Source organism: Prionailurus viverrinus, chromosome D1 (genome assembly GCF_022837055.1).
Source record: "Prionailurus viverrinus isolate Anna chromosome D1, UM_Priviv_1.0, whole genome shotgun sequence".
NCBI classification, from domain to species: domain Eukaryota; kingdom Metazoa; phylum Chordata; class Mammalia; order Carnivora; family Felidae; genus Prionailurus; species Prionailurus viverrinus.
The window spans coordinates 21479984-21503490 of record NC_062570.1 but is presented as its reverse complement, the minus strand read 5'-3'; the positions used below and the strand labels follow the sequence as shown (position 1 = coordinate 21503490).

Here is a 23507-nt window from a genome sequence, read left to right as displayed (position 1 = left end):
TACAGAATTTGTCTGATTTGTCTTGGAACTCTGGAGTCTATAGAAGGCTTACAATTGCCAGGAAAGGCTTGGATGGTAAATTCCAGTTAAATTTGATCAATTTCAGCACTTAGTACAGTAGAAGCTGACATCCTTTACTTTTCAGCCTTGTGGCAGGCAGCCATTCATGTCTCCAGAATCAGCTTGCTTATAACTTAGGTGAGCCAGAGTAGGTAAATAAGACAGTGTGCTCCAAATAATGGGGAATCATGCTCTGATTGATGATTGCTGCTTCAGATTTCTGAAGTGCAGATAAAAAAATGAGCAGTATTTATTGTTGCACTGCCCCACTGTGACAAGCCCCTTCTCCTCTTGCTGAATTGACTTCCAGTAAATTTAAAGGCCAGTGCTTTATTTTCCCTTTTTGTTTTTCTTTTTTCACCCTTTGGGAGCCAGGCATTAAAAACTAGGTCTTAAAAAAACCCTAGAACTTTCTTTCTTTTTTTTAAATATAATTTATTGTCAAATTGGCTAACATACAGTGTGTAAAGTGTGCTCTTGGTTTTTGGGGTAGATTCCCGTAAAACCTAGGACTTTCAAAAGCAACTGTATACGCAAGAGAAATTAGAAAGTCACTGCACATGTACAGGGAGAAGTGCAAGGTCTGAAAATCTTGAAAAGCCCTTAACAGCTCAGGCTGATCCTTGGGACAAATATACTCTACAGCAATTAAAACAAGCAAGCAAGCAAACAAACAAACAAACAAGTAAACCCTGGTGAAGGGAGAAGATTTGATTTCTAGAGTTACCATATTATTAGATTCATATGTTCAGTTTTCAACAAGAAATCACAAGATATACAATGAAACAGAAAATATGGACCCTTCAAAGGAAAAAATAAATCAGTAGAAACTGTCTCTGAAAAAGATTTCATGGCAGATCTACTAGACAAAGACTTTAAAATAACTGTTTAAAGAGGCTGAAATATCTATAGGAAGATGTGTAGAGAGTCAATTAAACAATTTATAAACATAATGGAAATATCAGTAAAGAAATAGAAAATCTAAAAATAAGTCAAAAAAGAAATTCTGAAGCTGGAAATTGCAATAACTGCAATGAAAAGTTAGGTAGAGACGTGTCTGACTCTTGATTTTGGCTTAGGTCATGATCTCATGGTTCATGGGATCAAGCCCTGCATTGGGCTCACACCTAGACACAACACAGCTAAAATCATACTCAATGGTGAAAAACTTAAGAGCTTTCACCCTAAGATGAAGAACAAGATACGATTGGGAATAAGATAAAGATGCCCATTCATACCACTTTTATTCAACATAGTACTGGAAGTCCTAGCAATGGCAATCAGACAAGAAAAAGGAATATAAAGGCATCCAAATTGGTAAGGATGAAGCAAAACTTTCACTATTTGCAGATGACATGATACTCTATGTAGAAAACCCAAAAGACTCCACTGAAAAACTACTAGAACTGATAAATGAATTCAGTAAGGTTGCAGGATACAGAATCAATGTACAGAAATCTGTTGCATTTCTATACACTACTAGTGAAGCAACAGAAAGGGAAATTAAGAAAGCAATACCATTTACAATTATCAAAAACAATAAAGTATCTAGGAATCAACTTAACAAAGGAGGTGAAAGGCCTATACTCTGAGAACTATAAAACATCAATGAAAGAAATTGAAGATAACACAAATAAATAGAAAGATATTCCATACTCATGGATTAGAAGAAAAATATTCTTAAAATGTCCATTCTACCAAAAAAAAAATCTACACATTTAATGCAATCATATCAAAATACCAACAGCATTTTTCACAGGACTAGGGCAAATAATCTTAAAATTTGCATGGAACCGCAAAAGAAAGACCCCAAACAGCTAAGACAATCTTGAAAAAGAAAAACAAATCTGGAGGGGTCACAATTCCAGATTTCAAATTATACTACAAAGTTATAGTAATCAAAACAGGATGATACTGGTACAAAAATAGACATGTAGATCAATTGAAGAGGATCTAAAACTCAGAAACAAACCAATGATGGTATGGTCAATTAATCTTTGACAAAAAAGGCAAGAATATGCAATGAGAAAAAGATAGTCTTCAACAAATGGTGTTGGGAAAACACTCAAAAACCAAATAACCCAGTTAAAAAATGGTCAGAAGACATGAACAGACATTTCTCCAAAGAAGAAATACAGATGGCCAACAGACAGATGAAAAGATGCTCACCATCACTCATCATCAGGGAAATGCAAATCAAAATCACAATGAGATATCACCTCACACCTGTCAGAATAGCTAAAACTAAAAAAAAAATAATAATAATAAAGAGCAAGTGTTGGCAAGGATGTGGAGAAAAGGAACCCTCTTGCTGTTGGTAGGAATGCAAACTAGTGTGGCCACTGTGAAAAACAACACGGAGATTCCTCAAAAGTTAAAAATAGAGCTATCAGGGGCGCCTGGGTGGCTCAGTCGGTTGAGCATCAGACTTCAGCTCAGGTCACGATCTCGTGGTCCGTGAGTTCGAGCCCCGCGTCGGGCTCTGGGCTGATGGCTCAGAGCCTGGAGCCTGCTTCCCATTCTGTGTCTCCCTCTCTCTCTGCCCCTACCCCATTCATGCTCTGTCTCTCTCTGTCTCAAAAATAAATAAACATTAAAAAAATTTTTAAAAAAAAAAAAGAAAACAAAATAGAGCTATCATATGATCCAGCAATTCCACTACTGGGTATTTACTCAAAAAATACAAAAACACTAATTTGAAAGATATATACATCCCTATGCTTATTGCAGCATCATTTAAAATAGCCAAATTATGGAAGCAGCCCAGTGTCTATCTGCAGATGAATGGTTAAAGAAGATGTGGTGTATATATATAATAGAATGTTACTCAGCCCTAAAAAAATGAAATCCTGCCATTTGTAGCAACATGGATGGAGAGAGTGATTATGATATTAAGCAAAATAAGTCAGTCAGAGAAAGACAAATGCCATATGGTTTCATTCAAATGTGGAATTTAAGAAACAAAGAAAGAAAGAGAGAGACAAATCAAGAAACAGACTCTTAACTATAGAGAACAAATTGATGGTTGCCATAAGGGAGATGGGGTGGAGGATGGGTGAAATAGGTGAAGGAGATTAAAGAGTACACTTATCATGATGAGCACTGAGTAATGTACAGACATGTTGAATCGCTGTATCGTACACCTGAAACTAGTGTACCATTGTATGTTAACTATACTGGAATTAAAATTTTAAACTTAATAAAAAAGCTTTACAGAGACAAAGAAACCATACTTAATGGAAGATTCAATAGAGCAAGAAGATATAATGGTTATAAACATTTACAAACGTAGTAATGGACCATGAAAACATATGCAATCCAAACTGGCAGAACTGGCCTCTAAAATAGGCAGTTTTAGTAATAGTTGAAGAGTTCATTGTCTCATCCTCAATAATAGATAGCACAACCAGACATAAGATAAGGAAGGAAATGGAGGCCTTAAATAACATAATAAACCAAGTAAACTTATCAGACATATATAAAACATAGACCCAACAACAGCAGAATACACATTCCTCAAATGCACACGGGATATTTTCCAGAATAGCCATAAGTTAAGCTACGAATTGAATCTCAGTATAAAAGAGAAATGTCATAGAAGGTGTCTCCTCTGACTACATGGAATAAAGTTAGAAATCAATAACAGAAGGAAAACAGGAAAATGCACAAACTTGTGGAAATTAAACAACACTCCCTTAAAGAAACCAATGGATCAGAGAAGAAATCACATGGAATTTGAAATGTTTGTTTATTTAATTTAAATTTCAGTTAAAATACTGTACATTATTTGTTTGAAGAGTAGAATTCAGTGATTCATCACTTACATACAACACCTAGTGCTCATCACAAGTGCCTTCCTTAATACTCATCACCCATTTAGCACATCCCCCTACCCACCTCCCTCCATCAACCTTCAGTTTGTTTTCTATCATTAAGAATCTCTTGTGGTTTCTTTCCTTCTCTTCTCTTTAAACATGAGTGAAAACAAAGCCACAACATGCCAAACTTACGGGATGCAACAAAAGCAGTGGTAAGGGGGACATTTGTAGCTATGCAAGCTTACGTTAAAAATCAAGAAAGATCTCAAATCAATGACCTTACTTTACAACTTAAGGAAGTAGGAAAACAAGAGAAAACTAAACACAAATCTAGCAGGAGAAAGGAAATAAAGATTAGAGCAGATATAAATAAAACAGAATAGAAAAGCAAAGGAGGTGAAAGGCCTGTCCTCTGAGAACTATAAAACATCAATGAAACATCAATGAAAGAAATTGAAGATGACACAAATAAATAGAAAGATACTCCATACTCATGGATTAGAAGAAAAATATTCTTAAAATGTCCATTCTACCAAAAAAAAAATCTACACATTTAATGCAATCCTATCAAAATACCAACAGCATTTATCACAGAACTGGGGCAAATAATCTTAAAATTTGCATGGAACCTCAAAAGACCCCAAAAAGCCAAGACAGTCTTGAAAAAGAAAAACAAATCTGGAGGTATCACAAACAGAATAGAAAACTGACAAAACTGTAGCTAGTTAGACTAAGCAAAAAGATAGTAGAGTCAAATAAATCATATCAGAACAATATATTGTTGACAAGAACAAAATGATCATGAACAATATTTCCTGGCTCAATAAACAAAATGAATAAAATTAAATAAAAATAATAAAATGTCTACCTTATTTCTGCTGAGAAAAGATTTTCTACTCCTTCTCAGCTTTCTTCTATCACTTTCCCCTTGTACCATAATAGATACCTATAATTTGTTGTAGGGACTGAAATAAGGAGTTGCACTATACTTTTTCCTCATTTCCTTTACATTTTATATCTATAAAGCATGTTAAATGCAGAATGGAACTACCACAGTTGCTTGCTTATAGAATATCCAATGGAACTATGGTTTATATTTGAACAGATTTCAATTTAAATAATTTATGATGAAAGGATGTTACAGGGCAAGTTTTTCAGAATGGGCCAACTATATCCACTAACTTTATCACCCAGTTACACCTTACACTTTTAGTGTGGATCTGTGTTAAAATCCTCACCCACAATCAGGGAAATTCAGATACTGATTGGACATTTGATAGTATAAGGCATTTTTATTTTAATTTAAGTGTAAAATAGTGTTATTATAATTTTAATAAATATTTATCTTTTGGAAATGCATACTAAAATATGATACCTGGGATTTTCTCCAAAATAGCTCAGTTGAGGCGGGGGTTCAATAATCATGGTAGAGATAAAAAGGATTGACTATGAGTTGATGTTTTTTTCATTATTAATGGGTTCAGGATAGTAAACTGTAATTTGCTCTCAACTCTTGTATATGTATGACATTTTTCATAGAATTTAAAATTTTTAAAAATGTCAAAGAAAAGATCAGAAATGATGATCTAGATATCACTACCACTTCTATTGAAATAAAAAGCATTATAAGTGAGAACTATGAGCCATTATATGCCAACAAATTGAGTAACATAGATGAAATGGAAAAATTCCTGAAAATTCAAAGCCTACCATGATGTAATCATGAAGAAACAGAAAATCTTAATAAACCTATAACTGGTAAGAATATTGAATCAGTAGATAAAAATCTCCCACTAAAGAAAAGTCCTGGACTTCATAGCTTTCCTGGTCAATTCTACCAAACATTTATGGAAGAACTACCACCAGTCCTTTTGAAGCTTTTTCAAAAATTGAAGAGAATGGCACATTTTCCAGCTCAGTCTTTGAGGCCACCATTACCCCAATGCCAAAGGCAGATATACACACTACAGGAAAAGAAATCTATGGACCAATAACCTTAATGAACATTAATGCAAATATCCTCAACAAAATACTAGCAAATCAAATTCCGCAGCATGTTTAAAGGATTACATACCATGACAAAGTAGGATTATTCCTGGAATGCGAAGGTGGTTCATCATATGAAAACTAATCAAAGTAATATACCACATTAATAAAATGAAAGAAATACACACACACACACACACACACACACACACACACACAATCATGCCAATTGATTCAGAAAAAGCATTGAACCAAATTCAACATTCTTTCATGATAAAAATTTTCAAACAAACTAAGACTAGAAGGAAACTATCTCAACAGAACAAAAGCTGTATTTAAAAAACCCAGGGTACATTATACTCAATGGTGAAATCTGGGAGCTTTTCCTTGAAGTTCAGGGTCAAGGGAAGGGCACTTAGCTCTCACAGTTTCTATGCAACACAGCACTGGAATTTCTAGGCAGGATATTAGGCAAGAAATAGAAATGAAAAGTATCCAAATTGAAAAGAAGTAAAATTATCTCTCTTCATGAATGTTAGGATCTTATATGTAAAACATTCTAAAGAGTCCATAAAAATAAATGAATGAATGAATGAATGAATAAATAAATAAATAAATAAATAAATAAATAAAACCACAAGTGAACTTAGGAAAGTAGCAGGATGCAAAGTTAGCATACAAAAATCAGTTGCCTTTATATATAATAGCAATGAATAATCCTTAAGTGCAATTAAGAAAACAGTTCCATTTAAAGCAGCATCAAATAGAATCAAATACTTAACCAAGGAGATATAGACTTGTAAAATGAAAACTAAAAAATATTGATGAAAGAAAATAAAGACATAAATAAATGGAAACATACTCCACGTTCATGGATTGAAAAACTTAATATTGTTGTTTTGTTTTGTTTTGTTTTGAGACAGAGAACGAGCAGGGGAGGGGCAGAGAGAGAGAGGGAGACACAGAATCTGAAGCAGGCTCCAGGCTCCCAGCTGTCAGCACAGAGCCGACGCGGGGCTCGAACTCCCAGGCTGTGAGATCATGACCTGAGCCGAAGTCGGACGCTTAATCAACTGAGCCACCCAGGCGCCCCAAAAAACTTAATATTGTTAACATAAATACTACCCAGGGGCGCCTGAGTGGCTCAGTTGTTTGAGCATCTGACTCTTGATTTCAGGTCATGATCCCAGGATCATGGGATTGAGCCCCAATTCAGGCTCCACACTGGAGCCTGCCTATGATTTTCTCTCTCTCTCCTTCTTCCCCTCACTTACACTCACTCACTTTCTCTCTATTAAAAAAATAAATAAATAAACAGATATTAATACTACCCAAAGTGATTTACAGATTCAACACAAATTCCAATGCCCTTTTTTGCAGAAATAGAAAACCCCATCCAAAATTCATATGGAAACACAAAGGGCCCTAATAGCCAAAACACTCTTGAAAAAGAGTAAAGCAGCAAGACTCACACTTCCTGATTACGAAACTTACTACAAAGCTATAGTAACCAAGAGAGTGTGGGCTTGGCATAAAGATAAACAGAAAGACCAATGGAATAAAACAAAAACTCAGATATAAAATTTTGCATAAAATGAAGATTTTCTTGGATATGACACCAAAAGCAAAGGCAACCAAAGCAAAGATAGATAAATGGGATTCCATCAAATAAAAATCTTCTGCAGAGCAAAGGAAGCAATCAGCAAAATGAAAAGACAACCTATGGAATGGGAGAAAATGTTTGTAAACCATGCATCTGATAAAAAGTTATCCAAAATGTGTAAGGAACACCTAAAACTCAAAAGTAACAGCAACCACACAAAAAAGAGTCTGCTAAAAAACATGGGCAATGGACCCGAATACACATTTCTAAAAAGAAAACATACAAGTGGCCAAAAAGTATATTAAAAGATGCTCAACATCACTGATTGCCAGAGAAATGCACATGAAAACCACAGTGAGATACCACCTCACATCTGTTTAAAGGCTAGTATCAAAAAGACAATAGGTAAGCATTGGTGAGTTTGTGAAGAAAAGGGAATCCTTGTACAGTGTTGGTTAAGATATACAAAGTTTCATTTATGCAAGATGAATAAGTTCTGGAGATCTAATGTGCACCAATATCACTATAGCTAATAATTTATTTCCTACTTTTAAATTTGCTAAGAGGGTAGATCTTAAATATTCTCACTGCAAAAAAAAGGTAACTATGTGAGGTGATAGATATTTTAATTAATTTGGGTCAACTATTTGACAATGTTTACACTTATAAACTCAAGTCAAATATCTTAATTTTTTTTTTATGTTTATTTATTTTTGAGAGAGAGAGACAGAGTGTGAGTGGGAGAGGGGCAGAAAGAGAAGGAGACACAGAATCTGAAGCAGGCTCCAGGCTGTCAGCACAGAGCCTGAGGCGGGCTCAAAATCACGAGCCGTGAGGGGCGCCTGGGTGGCGCAGTCGGTTAAGCGGCCGACTTCAGCCAGGTCACGATCTCGCGGTCCGTGAGTTCGAGCCCCGCGTCGGGCTCTGGGCTGATGGCTCGGAGCCTGGAGCCTGTTTCCGATTCTGTGTCTCCCTCTCTCTCTGCCCCTCCCCCGTTCATGCTCTGTCTCTCTCTGTCCCAAAAATAAATAAACGTTGAAAAAAAAAATTAAAAAAAAAAAAATCACGAGCGGTGAAATCATGACCTGAGCTGAAGTGGGACGCTTAAGTGACTGAGCCGCCCAGGTGCCCCTCAAGTCATTATCTTAAATATTTGAAGTTATTAATTTTCCATTATACCCTGTAAAGTTAGGGAAGAAAGAAAAAAAAATAGCTTCGACTCAATTTCTTCTTTAGTTTTACTGAGGCTGAATCATGGCGTGGGGTGGGGGGGGGGGTACCTTTTGCTTATTTTTTTAAAGCAGGCCCCATGCCCACCGTGGAGTCCAAGGCAGGGCTTGAACTCACAACCCTGAGATCAAGACCCAAGCTGAAATCAAGAATCTGACATTCAACCACCTGAGCCACCCAGGTGCCCCTGAATCACAGTTTTAAGACATCATTTTATGACAAAATTTCAGTTGCCTAAGATAATGGAGAACAATTGAAAGTTCCTGAACTAGGGAATGACAGATCTGTGCTTTCAGAGGTCATTCTAACAGCAGTGTGGATGGTTAAGTAAGAGGGCATGTGTGGAAATGCTAGAAAATAGAAAAGCCACTACGGTTCAGTAGGAGAGTTAAGTTAAAACCTAACCACTGCCTCAATTATGGTGGTGGCTGAAGGAAAGGCATGGATGTCACTGTGGTGGCAGACTCTGTGGCTTAGCATTTGGGTTTTGTGGAAAATATTTTGAAGCTTTGAGAACAACATCACTTTCAGAAAAATTTGAGTTCCTACTCTGTACACTGTACTGTACTTAACAAATAAAACAAAAATTATTCTTACAGAAGTTATAATTATTGAAGAACAGGAGAATTAAAGGGAAGAATGATGAATGCTATGATGGAGGTTGTTTCAAAATTTATGAGAACCTATATAAGCTGACGTTAATGACTATCTACCATGGGATAGTCAGTGTTCTAGCCATTTTACTTACATTTTTTCATCTAATGATTACAACAATTTAATGAAAGTGACGCCATTTTTTTTTTACCATTTCTATTTTACAAAGATAAACCAGAGGAAGAACGAGATTAAGTAATTTGCCTGGAGTATGATTAGTAAGAGTGGAGGTAGGATTTATACACACGCTCTAACTCTGTAGCCCCTGTTTGTGTGTGTGTGATGAGAAGAAATAGATGACCTCAGTTATTGAAATGTCACAAAAGTCTCAGGAGGATGGTCAGGTACAAATTTCCAGTATGTATTTAAAAAACAGAAACCTTAAAAGGGATACATGGCATTAAAATTATTTTAGACATATCCCAGGAAGAGACAGTTGACCTGAGATGCTCCATCTTGCAATATTTCAGATAAAGAAATAAAGAATCTTAGAGGCAGAATGCTTGCAGAAAAATTTCCATTTAGGATATGGGAAGAAAGAGGGAAATGTATAATCGATTTCCCTTCAGAGATGAAGATGACAGAGAGATGGGAGTTCATTTTGGGCTTTGTCTTGGGAGATACACAATCCCATGAGTGATGAGAAACCTTGAGTTAATTTTGAGTCCCTGAAGAACTAAAGACAGATGCATGGTGGAGGGTGTAAATACAATCCTCTTATTTCCCTTTATGCATAGAATCTATTCCCAAGGGGAAATAACTGTGCAAGCTTCTATTCTGTTTATAACCACGTGCAGTGTATCATTAAACTCACATTCAATCATGTGTACCTTATCAAATGGCAAACGAGTTAATAATGAAGACTTTATTTTTCTCTGTTGTTTGAGAGAACTCAAAGTCATAATCAGAAATTATGATCTGTAGCTCGGAAAGGTTTCTAGGATGTATCTGAAGTTACACCTATGCAATATCCTCTTAGAATCAAAGGGCACAAAGCCTCAGAACCTGAAATTGCCTTTCCAGGACTGCTGGGGTAAACAAACAATAAGGAAGCACCAGGATATTCTTGCCTAAGAAGGGTGAGTGTTTGAATTCCATTTATATGAATGTCCCTCTTGTTGTAAGATGGAAATCCAAAGATCTAACATATGCCACTTTCATTTTTACTTGTGCAGTTCTGAGATTTAAGTGAGGAAGAATCTGTTCAAAGGGAGAGCAGGAATGTTTAGAGACTTAGTTAGTGCAGGGATACAATATCTCCATCAATAAGTTCCTTCTCCATGGATAGAACTCTCACTTTTCTGGATTTGTGGATTTTATTCTGTGACATGAGGCAGTAACTTAACCTGTCCTAGACTCTGGTCCCTTAGTTTTGGATTAGAAACCATGTTCTTGGACACCTGGGTGGCTTAGTCAGTTAAGCGTTTGACTTTGGCTGAGGTCATGATCTCACAATTTATGAGTTCAAGCCCCACGTTGGGCTCTGTGCTGACAGCTCAGAGCCTGGACTCTGCTTCAGATTCTGTGTCTCCCTCTTTCTCTGCCCCTCGCTTGCTGGTGCTGTTCTCTCTCTCTCTCTCTCTCTCTCTCTCTCTCTCTCTCTCTCTCTCCCTCAAAAAATAAACAAGCATTAAAAATTAAAAAAAGAAAAAAGAAAGAAACGATGTTCTCGGCTCCCACCACATAAGGTCTAATATGGATTAGAGACCAGCAAATATCCTAAGATCTCTACCTCTATATTTATTTAATGGGAGTCTTAAGTGAATGAAGAAATGGGGAGATAAGAGAAGGACAATTATGTCCTGGTCCATCCTTTTTCTCCCTTCTCCCTTGGTTTTTCCAGCAGTTGTGTTTGCATATGGCAGCACCAGACTTCCCTCTTTAGGCTAAATTGCGATACTCTTTGCTATATTTAGCTTATAAACCTCTAATAAAGGAGAAGTTAGTGTTTCTCAGTATCATGATAGAGGTAAAGACAGATTTTATTGATCTAGATTTGGTTAGTCTCAGATAGTCCCAGCCTATATTACCTCTTTTAGGATGCAATATTGTGGGAAGTGCTGGGTTTTCATCTAATGTAACCCTGTTTTTCTGTGCTCACAGATCCCCTTGGAGAAGAATGGCTCCTACAAATGCCTCTTTTGTGACTGAATTTATGCTGGTAGGGCTAACAGACCTACCAGATCTCCAGCTCCCCCTGTTCTGCCTGTTTCTAGTCATGTATGTGGTCACTGTGTTAGGGAATTTGGGCTTGATAACTCTAATTGGGCTGAATTCACACCTACACACCCCCATGTACTTTTTCCTCTCCAATTTGTCCTTCATAGACCTCTGTTATGCTTCTGTGTTTACACCCAAAATGCTGATTAATTTCACATCAAAGAAAAATATTATCTCCTATAGGGGGTGCATGACCCAATTCTACTTTTTTTGTTTTTTTATCATTTCCGAATGCTATGTGCTGACATCAATGGCCTATGATCGCTATGTGGCCATCTGTAACCCACTTTTGTATAATGTTGTCATGTCCCCTAAAGTGTGTTCCAGCCTTATGCTTGGTTCATATTTGATGGCATTTTCGGGTGCTGTGGCTCACACAGGAAGCATGCTGAGACTGACCTTCTGTGATGCAAACACCATCAACCATTATTTGTGTGACATCCTCCCCCTTCTCCAGCTCTCCTGCACAAGCACCTACGTGAATGAGCTGGTGGTTTTCATCGTGGTGGGCATCAACATCATTGTGCCCAGTGTCACCATCTTTGTGTCTTATGGTTGCATCCTCTCCAGCATCCTCCGCATCAGCTCCACTGAGGGCAGGTCCAAAGCGTTCAGCACCTGCAGTTCCCACATAATTGCTGTTTCCTTATTCTTTGGATCAGGTGCATTTACATATCTCAAACCATCGTCTGCTCTGTCTATGCATAAGGGGAAAATCTCTTCTGTCTTTTATACCAATGTGGTTCCCATGATGAACCCTTTAATTTACAGCTTGAGAAACAAAGATGTTAAAACTGCTCTCAGAAAAACCCTCAGTAGGAGAAGGTTTTGATCAGAATCAGTGTCCCTGTGCAGGTAGTAATAGGACTGGTATATTCTGTTTCTTTTATCACAGTAGTTTAGGCAGAGCCTTCATATCCTATATCTTTGTTACCATGATGAAGGAAATTGGAGTCTTCTCTCAATTTGTTTCCAATTTTTAAATAGTATAATTTCCTTCCTCACCAGTTTTGCAATTTCTACTCTTTTACACCATTTTAACTATTTAACATTAATGAATAAGCTTATCTTTGTTTTTCCATTGTCATTATGGAGTTTGCTTTTTTTTCTCCTGGAAAAAGATAAAAGGTTCTGCGAAAGATCAGGTAAAGTAACACTACGGTGATCTTGGATTCTTACCTGCGACTTATAATGTACTGGTGGAATCAGGAATCAGATAATCCATACTCTACTGGTTACATCTTCCATTAGCCTTTAATGTGCCTCCTTGAAATGCCAGTGTTTTACAGATATAGCAGGTTCCATGAAGTCCATAAAATATAATCCACTTGCCAGCTGTAAACTGGCATAAGCTCCTTCTGGCAGAGATTTCATATTTATCTTGGTAAATATGAAACTGAGACATATTTATATCATGAATATATATTTATTGCATAGACATGATACTGAAGCTGAGAAAATTTAATGAGTTAAATCATACAGCTTATGAAAGAAATACCTAGATAAACTGTAACCTCCTGATTTCAGTCTGCTGCTGTTTCAAATATACTTGTCTACTTCATTTCATTATTTTTATTTCAGTAATCGTGGAATATGAGAAAACGTTTTTATTTTTGAAGTTGACAGTGCTTTGTTGGCTTATACATGAATATCTCTCAGGGTAGTGGTTGTTTTAGGAAAATAGTTTAATTGTTCTTTTTCTTGTGAAAGAGAAGTCCTGTTATGCTAGGATAGTTGAGAGATGATTGGCTCAAACATGGAGCTTTTTCTGTAAATTAAGTTAAAAAAAGATTTTAGAATGTTTGCAAGTACTAGTAATTCACAGAATAGGGCACAGAAGAGAAAGGAACCCGGCCACAAATCATTAGGTCAAGACATAAAAAAACGCATGTACAATAAACAAAAAATCTCTCTGCAGAAAAAAGGACAATGAGATTTAAAACTACATTTCAATTTGAATTTGTATCCTGCTCTTTAGAGTACTGTAATTATCCCCCACTGTACATACAGCTTTGATAGAACTTATAATGCATGATGATCATGCATTAGTAGTGTGTTGGGGAAGGTAGGCCCAAATTAGTGGCCATATTTATGAGGAACCAGGAACACAGAGATCAGAAATTTCAGGAGATTAAATAGTATGTGGTATTCAAAACTCAAGTGAGGTTGAAGGAGTTTAGAAAGCAAATTATGGGGAAAAGACAGCTGTTTCTATGACTCTTCCTTTCTGGAAGCTCTAGGAATGTTATGGAGACCTCAGGATTTCTCTGGATAGGATAAAAGTGAAAGTCACTTGATATTTAAACAGGAAAACTCACAGAGTTACAGGACTTGGGAACAGCTAAGTCACTCCTGTTTTTGTTGGTTTCCATATGCTACTCCCATATGGAGTTTAAGATACAAAACCCTGAAACTGCAGCTGGGAAAGCAATGACAACTTGAAAGAAACACGCGGTGAATAAACCAAGTTGTGACAATTTCTTTTCTGGAATAGGATGTTGGCTTATTTTTCTTTTGAGACAGCACAAAAAGATGACTACTTTAAAAACTTTTAATCCTAAATTTCACTTCTGAATCCAATATTACGCTATATATTAACTAACTAGAATTTGAATAAAATCTTGATACAAACAAAAACCTCTTAATCAAGTGATAATTTAAACATTTCTAAGATAACTTTAATAATATTACTTTTATACCATTTTTCTAATATTCGCTCAAGATTTAGATATTGTGATGTCCATCAACTGATGAATGGATAAAGAAGATGTGTGTGTGTGTGTGTTTGTGTGCACGCGCGTGTGTGTATACAATGGAATACTACTTGGCAATGAAAAATAATGAAATCTTACCATTTGCCACAATGTGGATGGAACTAGAGGGTAATATGGTAAGCGAAATAAGTCAGTCAAAGACAGGTATCATATGATATCACTCATTTGTGGAATTTGAGAAACAAAACAGATAAATATAGGGAAAGGGAGGAAAAATAACATAAAAACAGAGAGGGAGGCACACCATTAGAGACTCTTAAGTACAGAGAACAAACTGAAGGTTGCTGGAGGGGTGGTGAGTGGGGCAATGGGTTAAATGAGTGATGGGCATTAAGAAGCACACTTTTCAGGATGAGCACTGGGTGTCATATATAAGAGATGAATCACTGGGCTCTACTCCTGAAGCCAAGACTTCACTGTATGTTAACTAACTTGAATTTACCTTAAAAAAATAAAGATTTAGGTATTGTGAAATTTAGCATAACTGGTTTGTTAGCTTGTCTTTTTTTTAGATGTTTGACATCGCAAAAACCTTGACTGTGGTTCACTTATTTATTTTAAAAATTAATTTTTTTCTGGAAGCCAATTTATTACAAAGAAGAATTAATTGATCTTTAACTAAAGTATAGTTAGCATAAATATTACACTAGTTTCACACATACAACATAGTGATCTGACATTTATATACTGTACAAAATGCTCACCATGATAAATGTAGTTATCATCTCTCACCAGATAGCCACTGGCTTATGATTTTACATGACCTCTCACACCACATGCCCTGACCTCCATATCAACATGCTTGATTTGCACTTATCAAGTAGTATTTATAGAAAATGGTTGGTTTTCAGTGTTTTTTTTTTTAATTTTTGCTTTTCATTTACTTATTGTCTATTTTGATGAAATTGTATTCCTTATTGAAAAAAGTGTGTCAGTATGTAAATAATGTCTGTGCTATTCAGGAATCCCTGTAGACATTGCAGAGGTGTGTTCATATTGTTATGTATCTTATCACTATTTGAGGTAGCTAAAAGTATGTGTTAAACCTGGTCACTAATATTTCATTTGAGAAGCCTTAAAATACAAGTGAAATCTGCTTCAGTTGCAGACAAACTCTTTCAGAAATGATAATTTTTTACTGCCGAAAAGATAAGCTTTCTTTTGAACTAGGTCCCATTTTTTTCAGGTTGTTTGGGGAAAAGTTTATTAAAATTGTTATAAAAGCTATTAAGACATTTATAAAGGTAAGATTGACAAAGCTTTAGTAAAAGCAACTCAGCTGACAACTTTCTGGTTAGTAATTTAAGAACTGTGTATGGAATTTCCTTTTTTTCAAAAGGAGAACCAAGTTAGGTGTGTTACATGCACAACATAGAGTTATCCCTTATGGTTTTTGCTTTTTCGTGTTATGTGAACGGCCATAAAAGAAGTTAGGAGAGAAAGTATGAGTCTCGTATCAAATTGTCACAGCGAGGAGTCAAGCAGGTAAAGCATGGGGTTTGTCTGGACCTGTGTACTAGGACAGAGCCATCTCTAAATCAGTATGAAAGCTTGAGCTTTCTGGGCAATAACAGAAAATGATCCTCCTAGTTCAGGACCAGAAGCGACGTTGATTACATTCTGCCTTTGTTTAATCTAAACTTTCTGTACGGGAGCTGGTATTGTTGCTCAGGACCAGGTCTGGAATAAGCATGATGGGGGTAAGCTGTGGCTAAGGTGTCATGCAAACCAGAAGTACAAGGGGTTCTGAGTTCCATGTCCTTTGAATTGCTGAACACCTACATTTATTGAACGTAGTTTTCCACTCCTCTTTACAGTGCACCCTAAGCACACCCCCTTCCCTACACACACAAAATCTTGGGGTCATATTTTATGAGATCACTGCCTAACACTGATTGTATGATATGCAAACTACTTTCGGGTAGATGGTTCCTGGTTCCAGCTGCTGCGAAGGATGAGCAAAAAGTACCTGCTGAATCTAGTAAAACTAAATGGTTATTGCTTTAATCACTTTCTTGTTCATGGAAATACACACACACACACACTTGCGTGCACACACACACACAGCATCTTGTAACTCTAAGTACCTAGCAATGTATGGCATTGGGCTATATGTCACAGACATAAATAAGGCATGGTAAGAGAAAGATATAAATGTATATTATCATAATGCGACAGAGTAGAGGGATTCTAAAATCAGTCTTAAAATTACTTCTTAAAATTGATTTTGGGGGTGCCTGGGTGGCTCAGTTCGTTGAGCATCCGACTTCGGCTCAGGTCATGATCTCGCAGTTCATGATTTTGAGCCCCATGTCAGGCTCTGTGCTGACAGTTCAGAGCTTGGAGCCTGCTTCAGATGCTGTGTCTTTCTCTCTCTGTCCCTCCCTCTCTTGCACTCTGTCTCTCTCTCTCTGAAAAATAAATGAATGTCAAATAAATAAATAAATAAATAAATAAATAAATAAATAAATTTTTTTGAATCGATGTCCATGTTGGGGGACGAACCTGGTATTTTCCCTGAGTCCGGCAATATTGGTTTTGCTCTCGTGCATTGGGACATTTCAGTTTATTATCAGCTGAACAACAGTTGGTTGATATGTGGGGTTTTATTATGCAAAATCTGTACCTTTAAACATTAATCTCATACACAGAAATCTTACACGCTGAGACAGAGACATTCATCTTTCTCAGTGACTAGTGGCTGGTGGAATCATAGGGGCTCTGAAATCCTCTCTCTGCTGTAAAGTTAAATTAACCCACTTCAAATATTCATAGAGATGTGCATGGTGTTACGATTGCTCTTAACGTGTTTTAGTTTTTTCTGCACTGTCACATCTGTCAGTTTAAGTATTCCGAAGGGAAGTAATGTGAGATAAAGAAGAGAGGGAATCTTAGTTTTCATTTCACAGATTAAGAAACTGATGCTCAGAATGTTCATGATTTGTCTCAAATTACAACCTTTTCTTTTTTTTTTTTTTTTTTTTTTTTTGAGAGAGAGAGCAAAGGTGCAAATGAGCAAGGGGCAGAGAGAGAGAATCCGATGAGGGGCAGAGAAAGAGAGAAAGAGAGAGAAGCGGGCTCACCCAAAGTAGGGCTTGTGTTCACCTGAAGTGGGGCTTGAGCTCACCCAATGTGGAACTTGAACTCACGAACCCATGAGATCATGACCTAAGCGGAAGTCTGGTGCTTAACAACTGAGCCACCCCGGGCCCCCTCAAATTACAACTTTCAAGTGGCAGAGCTGTGATGAGGAATGGTGTTTTGATTCTAAGTATATCAAGGTATTATTATTATTATTATTAATATACTGTACTTTTAAATATCAGTGAAACATGAAAATGGTTTTAGTGACTAAAAAGGCTCAGAACACAAATAAAAGCAAAATCCTAAACTAAGAAAAAATGTCGAAAAATATCTTTGACATTTCATATTTGAAAGTTCTATCGCTTAATTTAGAATTTGTGAATATATTCTTATTTTATACTGGCCTACATGATAAATGGAAACACCTAAGGGTAGGCTATAATAATCATTTCCATGTTTTCTTTTCCTTCTGCTGGCTGGATGTGGAACACATGAGGCCCCACTTAAGTGAGAAGCTGGGAACAAATGCTCCTGCATGATTGTAGCGGTATCATGATGGAGAATGGGAGACTGTAGGGGCGCACAAGGGCTCTGGAAGGCAGGAATAGTCAATTTATAGATCTTCATGGTCATTATAAGCTGTTCATTTTATGATGGTTGAAGTGTATATTTTGTAGACTTTGATATATGTATTTATGTTAACTTTCACAGTAAATTAAGGCTGAAATTTGATTATACCTCTACTGAAATTAAATATTAAACTAATCAGGACTCAGAATAAAGTCACAGGTGAAGGAAACAGCCTTCCAAGTACAGCATGGCTCGCACAGAAGAAACCAGCATAAGTAATGTATGGAGGACGCTAAACCAGTCCAGGGAAGAGAGAATCCTTTTACTACACCCAATGAGGAATTTCCAGCAGTGTCTGTGGGAGGAGCAAAGTCAACATAGAACCCCATAGTATAGGTTTGTAGTAGGTTATATGTCATTAGGTTAATGTAAAGAGGATATAGTTCTCATAACATTATATAATTTAATTTTCTTTACCCTTCCTACATTCTTGATAAAGTCTTTTCTTAAAGAACTTTTTTAAAATATTAAAAAAAAAATTTAATGTTTATTTTTGAGAAAGAGAGAGACAGACTGTGAACCGGGGAGGGACAAAGAGAGAGGGAGACACAGAATCTGAAGCAGTCTTGAGGCTCAGAGCTGTCAGCACAGAGCCTGACACAGGGCTCAAACTCAAGAACCTCAAGATCATGACTTGAGCCAAAGTCGTACGCTTAACCTACTGAGCCACCCAGGTGCCCCTTTTTAAAAAATTTTTAATGTTTATTTATTTTTGACAGAGAGAGAAAGACAGAGCAGGAGCAGGGAGAGGCATAGAGAGAGAGAGAGAGATAGGGAGACACAAAATCCAAAGCAGGCTGCAGGCTCTTAGCTGCCAGCACAAAGCTTGACATGAGGCTCGAACTCATGGAGTGCAAGATCAGGACCTGAACCAATGTCGGACACTCAACCAACTGAGCCACCCAGGCACCCCCTTCTTTGTTAAAAAATTTGTTTTAACATTTATTTATTTTTGAGAGACAGAGCACAAATGGGGGAGGGGCAGAGAGAGAGAGGGAGACACAGAATCTGAAGCAGGCTCTAAGCTCTGAGCTGTCAGCACAGAGCCCAATGCGGGGCTTGAGCTCATAAACTGTAAGATCATGACCTGAGCTGTGAGGTCATGAAGTCGGATGCCTAACCAACTGAGCCAACCCAGGTACCTCTTCTTAAAGAACTTCTTTAAGCATTATGTTCAACAACTATGTGAATTTAATAATTTGGGAATATAGAAAATTTGATATATTTAGGCATAGAGAAAAGACTGCTTCAATCACCAGAGGTATTATAAAGCATAACCATTGAATCAGAACCGGATATCACCATCATAATTCAAGTTTAGAGGTGATCCAGTAGTCAGTAAATTTGTGTTGAGTCCCAGAATATTGGGTTAGAGCATTTTATATCTCACCTGCCTGGATAAGCATTGTTCCTGGAAGTTGGTATAGATCTGACTATGCAGGTGGAAGTCAGATTAGCTCAGTTAAGTAAAATGGATAGTGGATAAGTAGTTAACCGTTGGTATTTGTATATGTATACTCATAATGCAATTTTTATGGGACTTATTTTTCTATAAATAGGTCATAGTATCAGGAAATTGCTATGATGGGAACTTTTCAGCCTTTTTTTCTCCAAATGTGCTTTCTGATCCTTTCTCACTGTCCTGCTGAAGTTTCTAAAATGTACATATTGGTCCACATGGTAGCATCCAATAAGTGCCTCATGCTTCCTTCACTATGTTTCATTCTTTTTTCATTTCACCCTCTCATGGAATAATTTCCAGTGGCCTTTTATCCAATTCAGTGATTCCTTCTTTTGTTTGGTCTGGTTTGCTCTGGAGCCCCTCCAGTGAATTTTTCAGTGCTGTTATTGTATTCTTCAGCTCCATGATTTCTGTTTAATACTTTTTTCTGTCTCTTGTTCAGATTTCCTCTTGGTTTGTGTTTTGTTCTCTGACTACAGCGAGCATCTTGATGACAGTTATTTTCAATTCTCTGTCAGGTATATCACATATTTTCATTCCATTAGAGTCAGTTTGTGGAGATTGCTCTTATTCCTTTTTGGAAAGTGTTTCAACTTGTCTTCATTTTCATTGACTCTCTGCACTGGTGTCTGCACATTAGACAAACACCCATTTGGCCTAATACTCATGGACTGGCCTTGAACTGGAGAGGGCACCACCAATAAGCCTGGTCAGAGACTCTGGAGGCCTCTCAAAGTTTGTGCAGTCCTATCCTCTTTCTTTGTTCCTGGTGACCTCCCCTCCCCACCAACAAAGGCATCCATAGTGTGCCAGGTCCCATCTGTGCTCTAAAACATGCAAGACTGAAGCTAGTTCCTCAGGCAGCTCACAAATAAATTGTGTTATTGAACACCTTGTGCCCATTTTCCCTCACCAGAAAGAAGCTGTAAGAAAGGGCTTTTCAATTGCTTGGTCTGCGCTGAGCCAGGGGGAGGAGCTATGGTGACTTCCAGGGCAAACCACTGTCTTTACTCTCTCTCACCCCAGGCAGCTGAAGTGTGCTGTGTCCTGTATTCCCTCTGCTTTCTGACAGAGACTCTCTAGAAGCCAGTCTTCAGGACACAGCTAATAAAAGCTGGGGCATTGGACACGTGGTGCACTTCTTTCCCTCCCCTCGGAGAAGCCAGGAACTTGGGGGTTTTGTCCCAATTTGAAGGTGCTGTGCAAGGATAAGTATAGGACAAGAGGATATCTTGACCTTCCCTACCAGTTTCAGTGTGACCAGTTTCATGTTTTAACTGGGAGCAGGACTGCCTTAACTAGTATCTGGATTTCCCACAAAAGCAATCTGTACATGAAATGTTTTCAAATCAGTGTATTCATGGAGGGTATGAGGTCTAGGGCTTCCGCTTCTGCCATCTTGTTTAATGGGAAATGGGAATTTATTTTTTGCCCCTCTTTGGGAGATGTCCATTCCCTACAGTGGGGGGAAAACTTGGGTAAAACTTTGAGTCCCTACAGTATTGGAGACACGTTATGGTCCTTTGTGTAAATACAATCCCCTCAATACCCTATTACACCTAGAAACTATTCCCTGTGGGAGAGACTGAGTAAGTGTCAGCCCTGTTTATAACTGGGTACATTATATCCTTACACTTGCGTTGTCTTCTGTGAATTTTAAGTGGCAAAAATGGTAATAAGAAAGGCTGTTTATTTTTGTCTGCTGCTTGAGAGGACTGAAAATCAGAAATTCTATTCCGTAGTTCAGAAAGATTTCCAGAGCACATCAGAAATTAAGAGTGGTCTCCATCCTCATAGAACCAAAGGGAGCGAAGTCTCAGAGACTAAAGCTTCCCCTTCAGAACCACAGGGGTAATAATGGTAGGGAAGAACCAAGGTTTTCTTGCCTAGAGAAGGTGAGTTTCTGAATTCCATTTATATTAATGTCCTCCTTTTATGATGGAAGTCCAGGGATCTAAGATATGCCACTTTCATTCCAGATTTTGCAGTCCTCAGACTCAAGTGAAATTGACAGAAGAACCTGTTGGAGGGGGGATGGTGGTGCAGGGAATGTTCAGAGACATTATTGGGTTCAAAGGATGCAATGTATTGGTCAGTTCCATGGATGGAACTCTCACTCTTCCAAAGTTACGGTTTTTACTTTGTGGCATGGAGCAGGAACTTAAACTCTCCTAGTTCTGGTCTTTTATTCGGATTGGAAACAATGTTTTTCATTCTCACCACACCAAGTCTAATCCCCATTAGAGGCCAGCACCAGGTTGGTGGGTTGCTGCCTCCAATTTTACTGATTAGGGGACGGGTCATGTGGTCGAAGAAATGAAATGAGAGGAGGCGATTCTCTCCTAGTCCAATCTTCTCCCTTAACCTTTGCTTTATGCAGCAGTCATGTTGACATATGGAAACATTGGCCTTCATGCTGTCAGCTCAGTTTTGATGCTCTGTGCTTATGCAGTTTATAAAGACTCTAATGAGGGAATGCCCATGTCACTAGATTCATGATAATGGTAAAGCAGATCTGTGGGTCCAGATTAGGCTAGTCTCAGATATTCTTTGTACATACCCAATTCTCATGAGAGGCTATATGGTGAGAAAAATTGAATTTTTCTGTGTAACATTTTCCTCCTGTGTCCACAGATTCACTTAGAGTAAAATGGTGCCTGGGAATGTTTCTTTTGTGACTGAATTCATTCTGCTGGGGCTAACAGACCTACCAGATCTCCAGCTCCTCCTGTTCTGCCTGTTTCTAGTCATGTACGTGGTCACTGCATTGGGAAATTTGGGCTTGATAACTCTAATTGGGCTGAATTCACATCTACACACCCCCATGTACTTTTTCCTCTCCAATTTGTCCTTCATAGACTTCTGTTATTCTTCTGTGTTTACACCCAAAATGCTATTTAACTTCACATCAAAGAAGAATATCATCTCCTATAGGGGGTGCATGGCCCAGCTTTACCTTTTCAGTTTTTTTGGTATTTCTGAAGGTTATGTGCTGACATCAATGGCCTATGATCGCTATGTGGCCATCTGCAACCCACTTTTGTATAACGTTGTCCTGTCCCCTAAAGCGTGTTCCAGCCTTATGCTTGGTTCATATTTGATGGCATTTTCGGGTGCTATGGCCCACACAGGATGCATGCTGAGACTGACCTTCTGCAATGCAAACACCATCAACCATTATTTGTGTGACATCCTCCCTGTGCTCCAGCTTTCCTGCACAAGCACCTATGTAAATGAACTGGTGGTTTTCATTGTGGTGGGAATCAATGTGATTGTGCCCAGTGTCACCATCTTTGTGTCTTATGGTTGCATCCTCTCCAGCATCCTCCGCATCAGCTCCACTGAGGGCAGGTCCAAAGCGTTCAGCACCTGCAGTTCCCACATAATTGCTGTTTCCTTGTTCTTTGGATCAGGTGCATTTATGTATCTCAAACCATCTTCTGCTGGGTCTATGGATGAGGGTAAAATCTCTTCTGTCTTTTATACCAGTATAGTTCCCTTGATGAACCCATTCATTTACAGCTTGAGAAACAAAGACATTAAACTTGCTCTGAGAAAAACTCTGAATAGGGGAAAGTTTTGATATATCTGCCACTTGGCATTAGAAACTTGTATCAAACACTGTTTGTATTCCCAGTGTTCCGTCTTCCAATTGGCAAGTATATGTCTCCTTTAAATCCTGGGATTGAAGATTCCACAAAGGCAATCAAGGTTAATCCATTTTGCATATGTAAACATCAAGTATAAAGTGTCTTTTGGCAGGCTTTTCTCTTTTACCTTTGAACAACCAAACCAACACATCAGTGATCCTCAAAATATATTTAGTGTATGCATGGGAAAGTGAAGCTCGGAGTAGCTAGATTTACCTAAAGTCACATAGCTTCGTCAAATCAAAGCCTTCTGATTTCAAGTCTACTTTTTGTAGCCTATTTTGCTCTACTTTATTCTGTTTTTGTTTCGGTAAGCACGGACTATGAGAAAACATT

The 23507-nt window shown here is 37.7% G+C and overlaps 2 protein-coding genes across 3 annotated transcripts; both read left to right on the top strand.

Moving 5' to 3' along the window:
• The first annotated feature begins 9665 nt into the window (after positions 1-9665).
• LOC125176629 (olfactory receptor 145-like) lies at positions 9666-12403 on the top strand. 2 transcript variants are annotated; one of them, XM_047878377.1, is made up of 2 exons: positions 9666-9676; positions 11467-12403. In XM_047878377.1, the coding sequence occupies exons 1-2, from the start codon at positions 9666-9668 to the stop codon at positions 12401-12403; spliced, it is 948 nt and encodes a 315-aa protein (XP_047734333.1). The 2 variants fall into 2 exon arrangements, with proteins under 2 accessions (XP_047734333.1, XP_047734335.1); XM_047878379.1 differs by lacking the exon at positions 9666-9676 and having other exon boundaries at positions 11456-12403.
• Positions 12404-22171: 9768 nt separating this feature from the next.
• On the top strand, positions 22172-23104 carry LOC125176666 (olfactory receptor 145-like). Its single transcript, XM_047878442.1, has one exon. It carries the CDS (start codon positions 22172-22174, stop codon positions 23102-23104), a length of 933 nt encoding a protein of 310 aa, XP_047734398.1.
• The last annotated feature ends 403 nt before the right edge of the window (positions 23105-23507 follow it).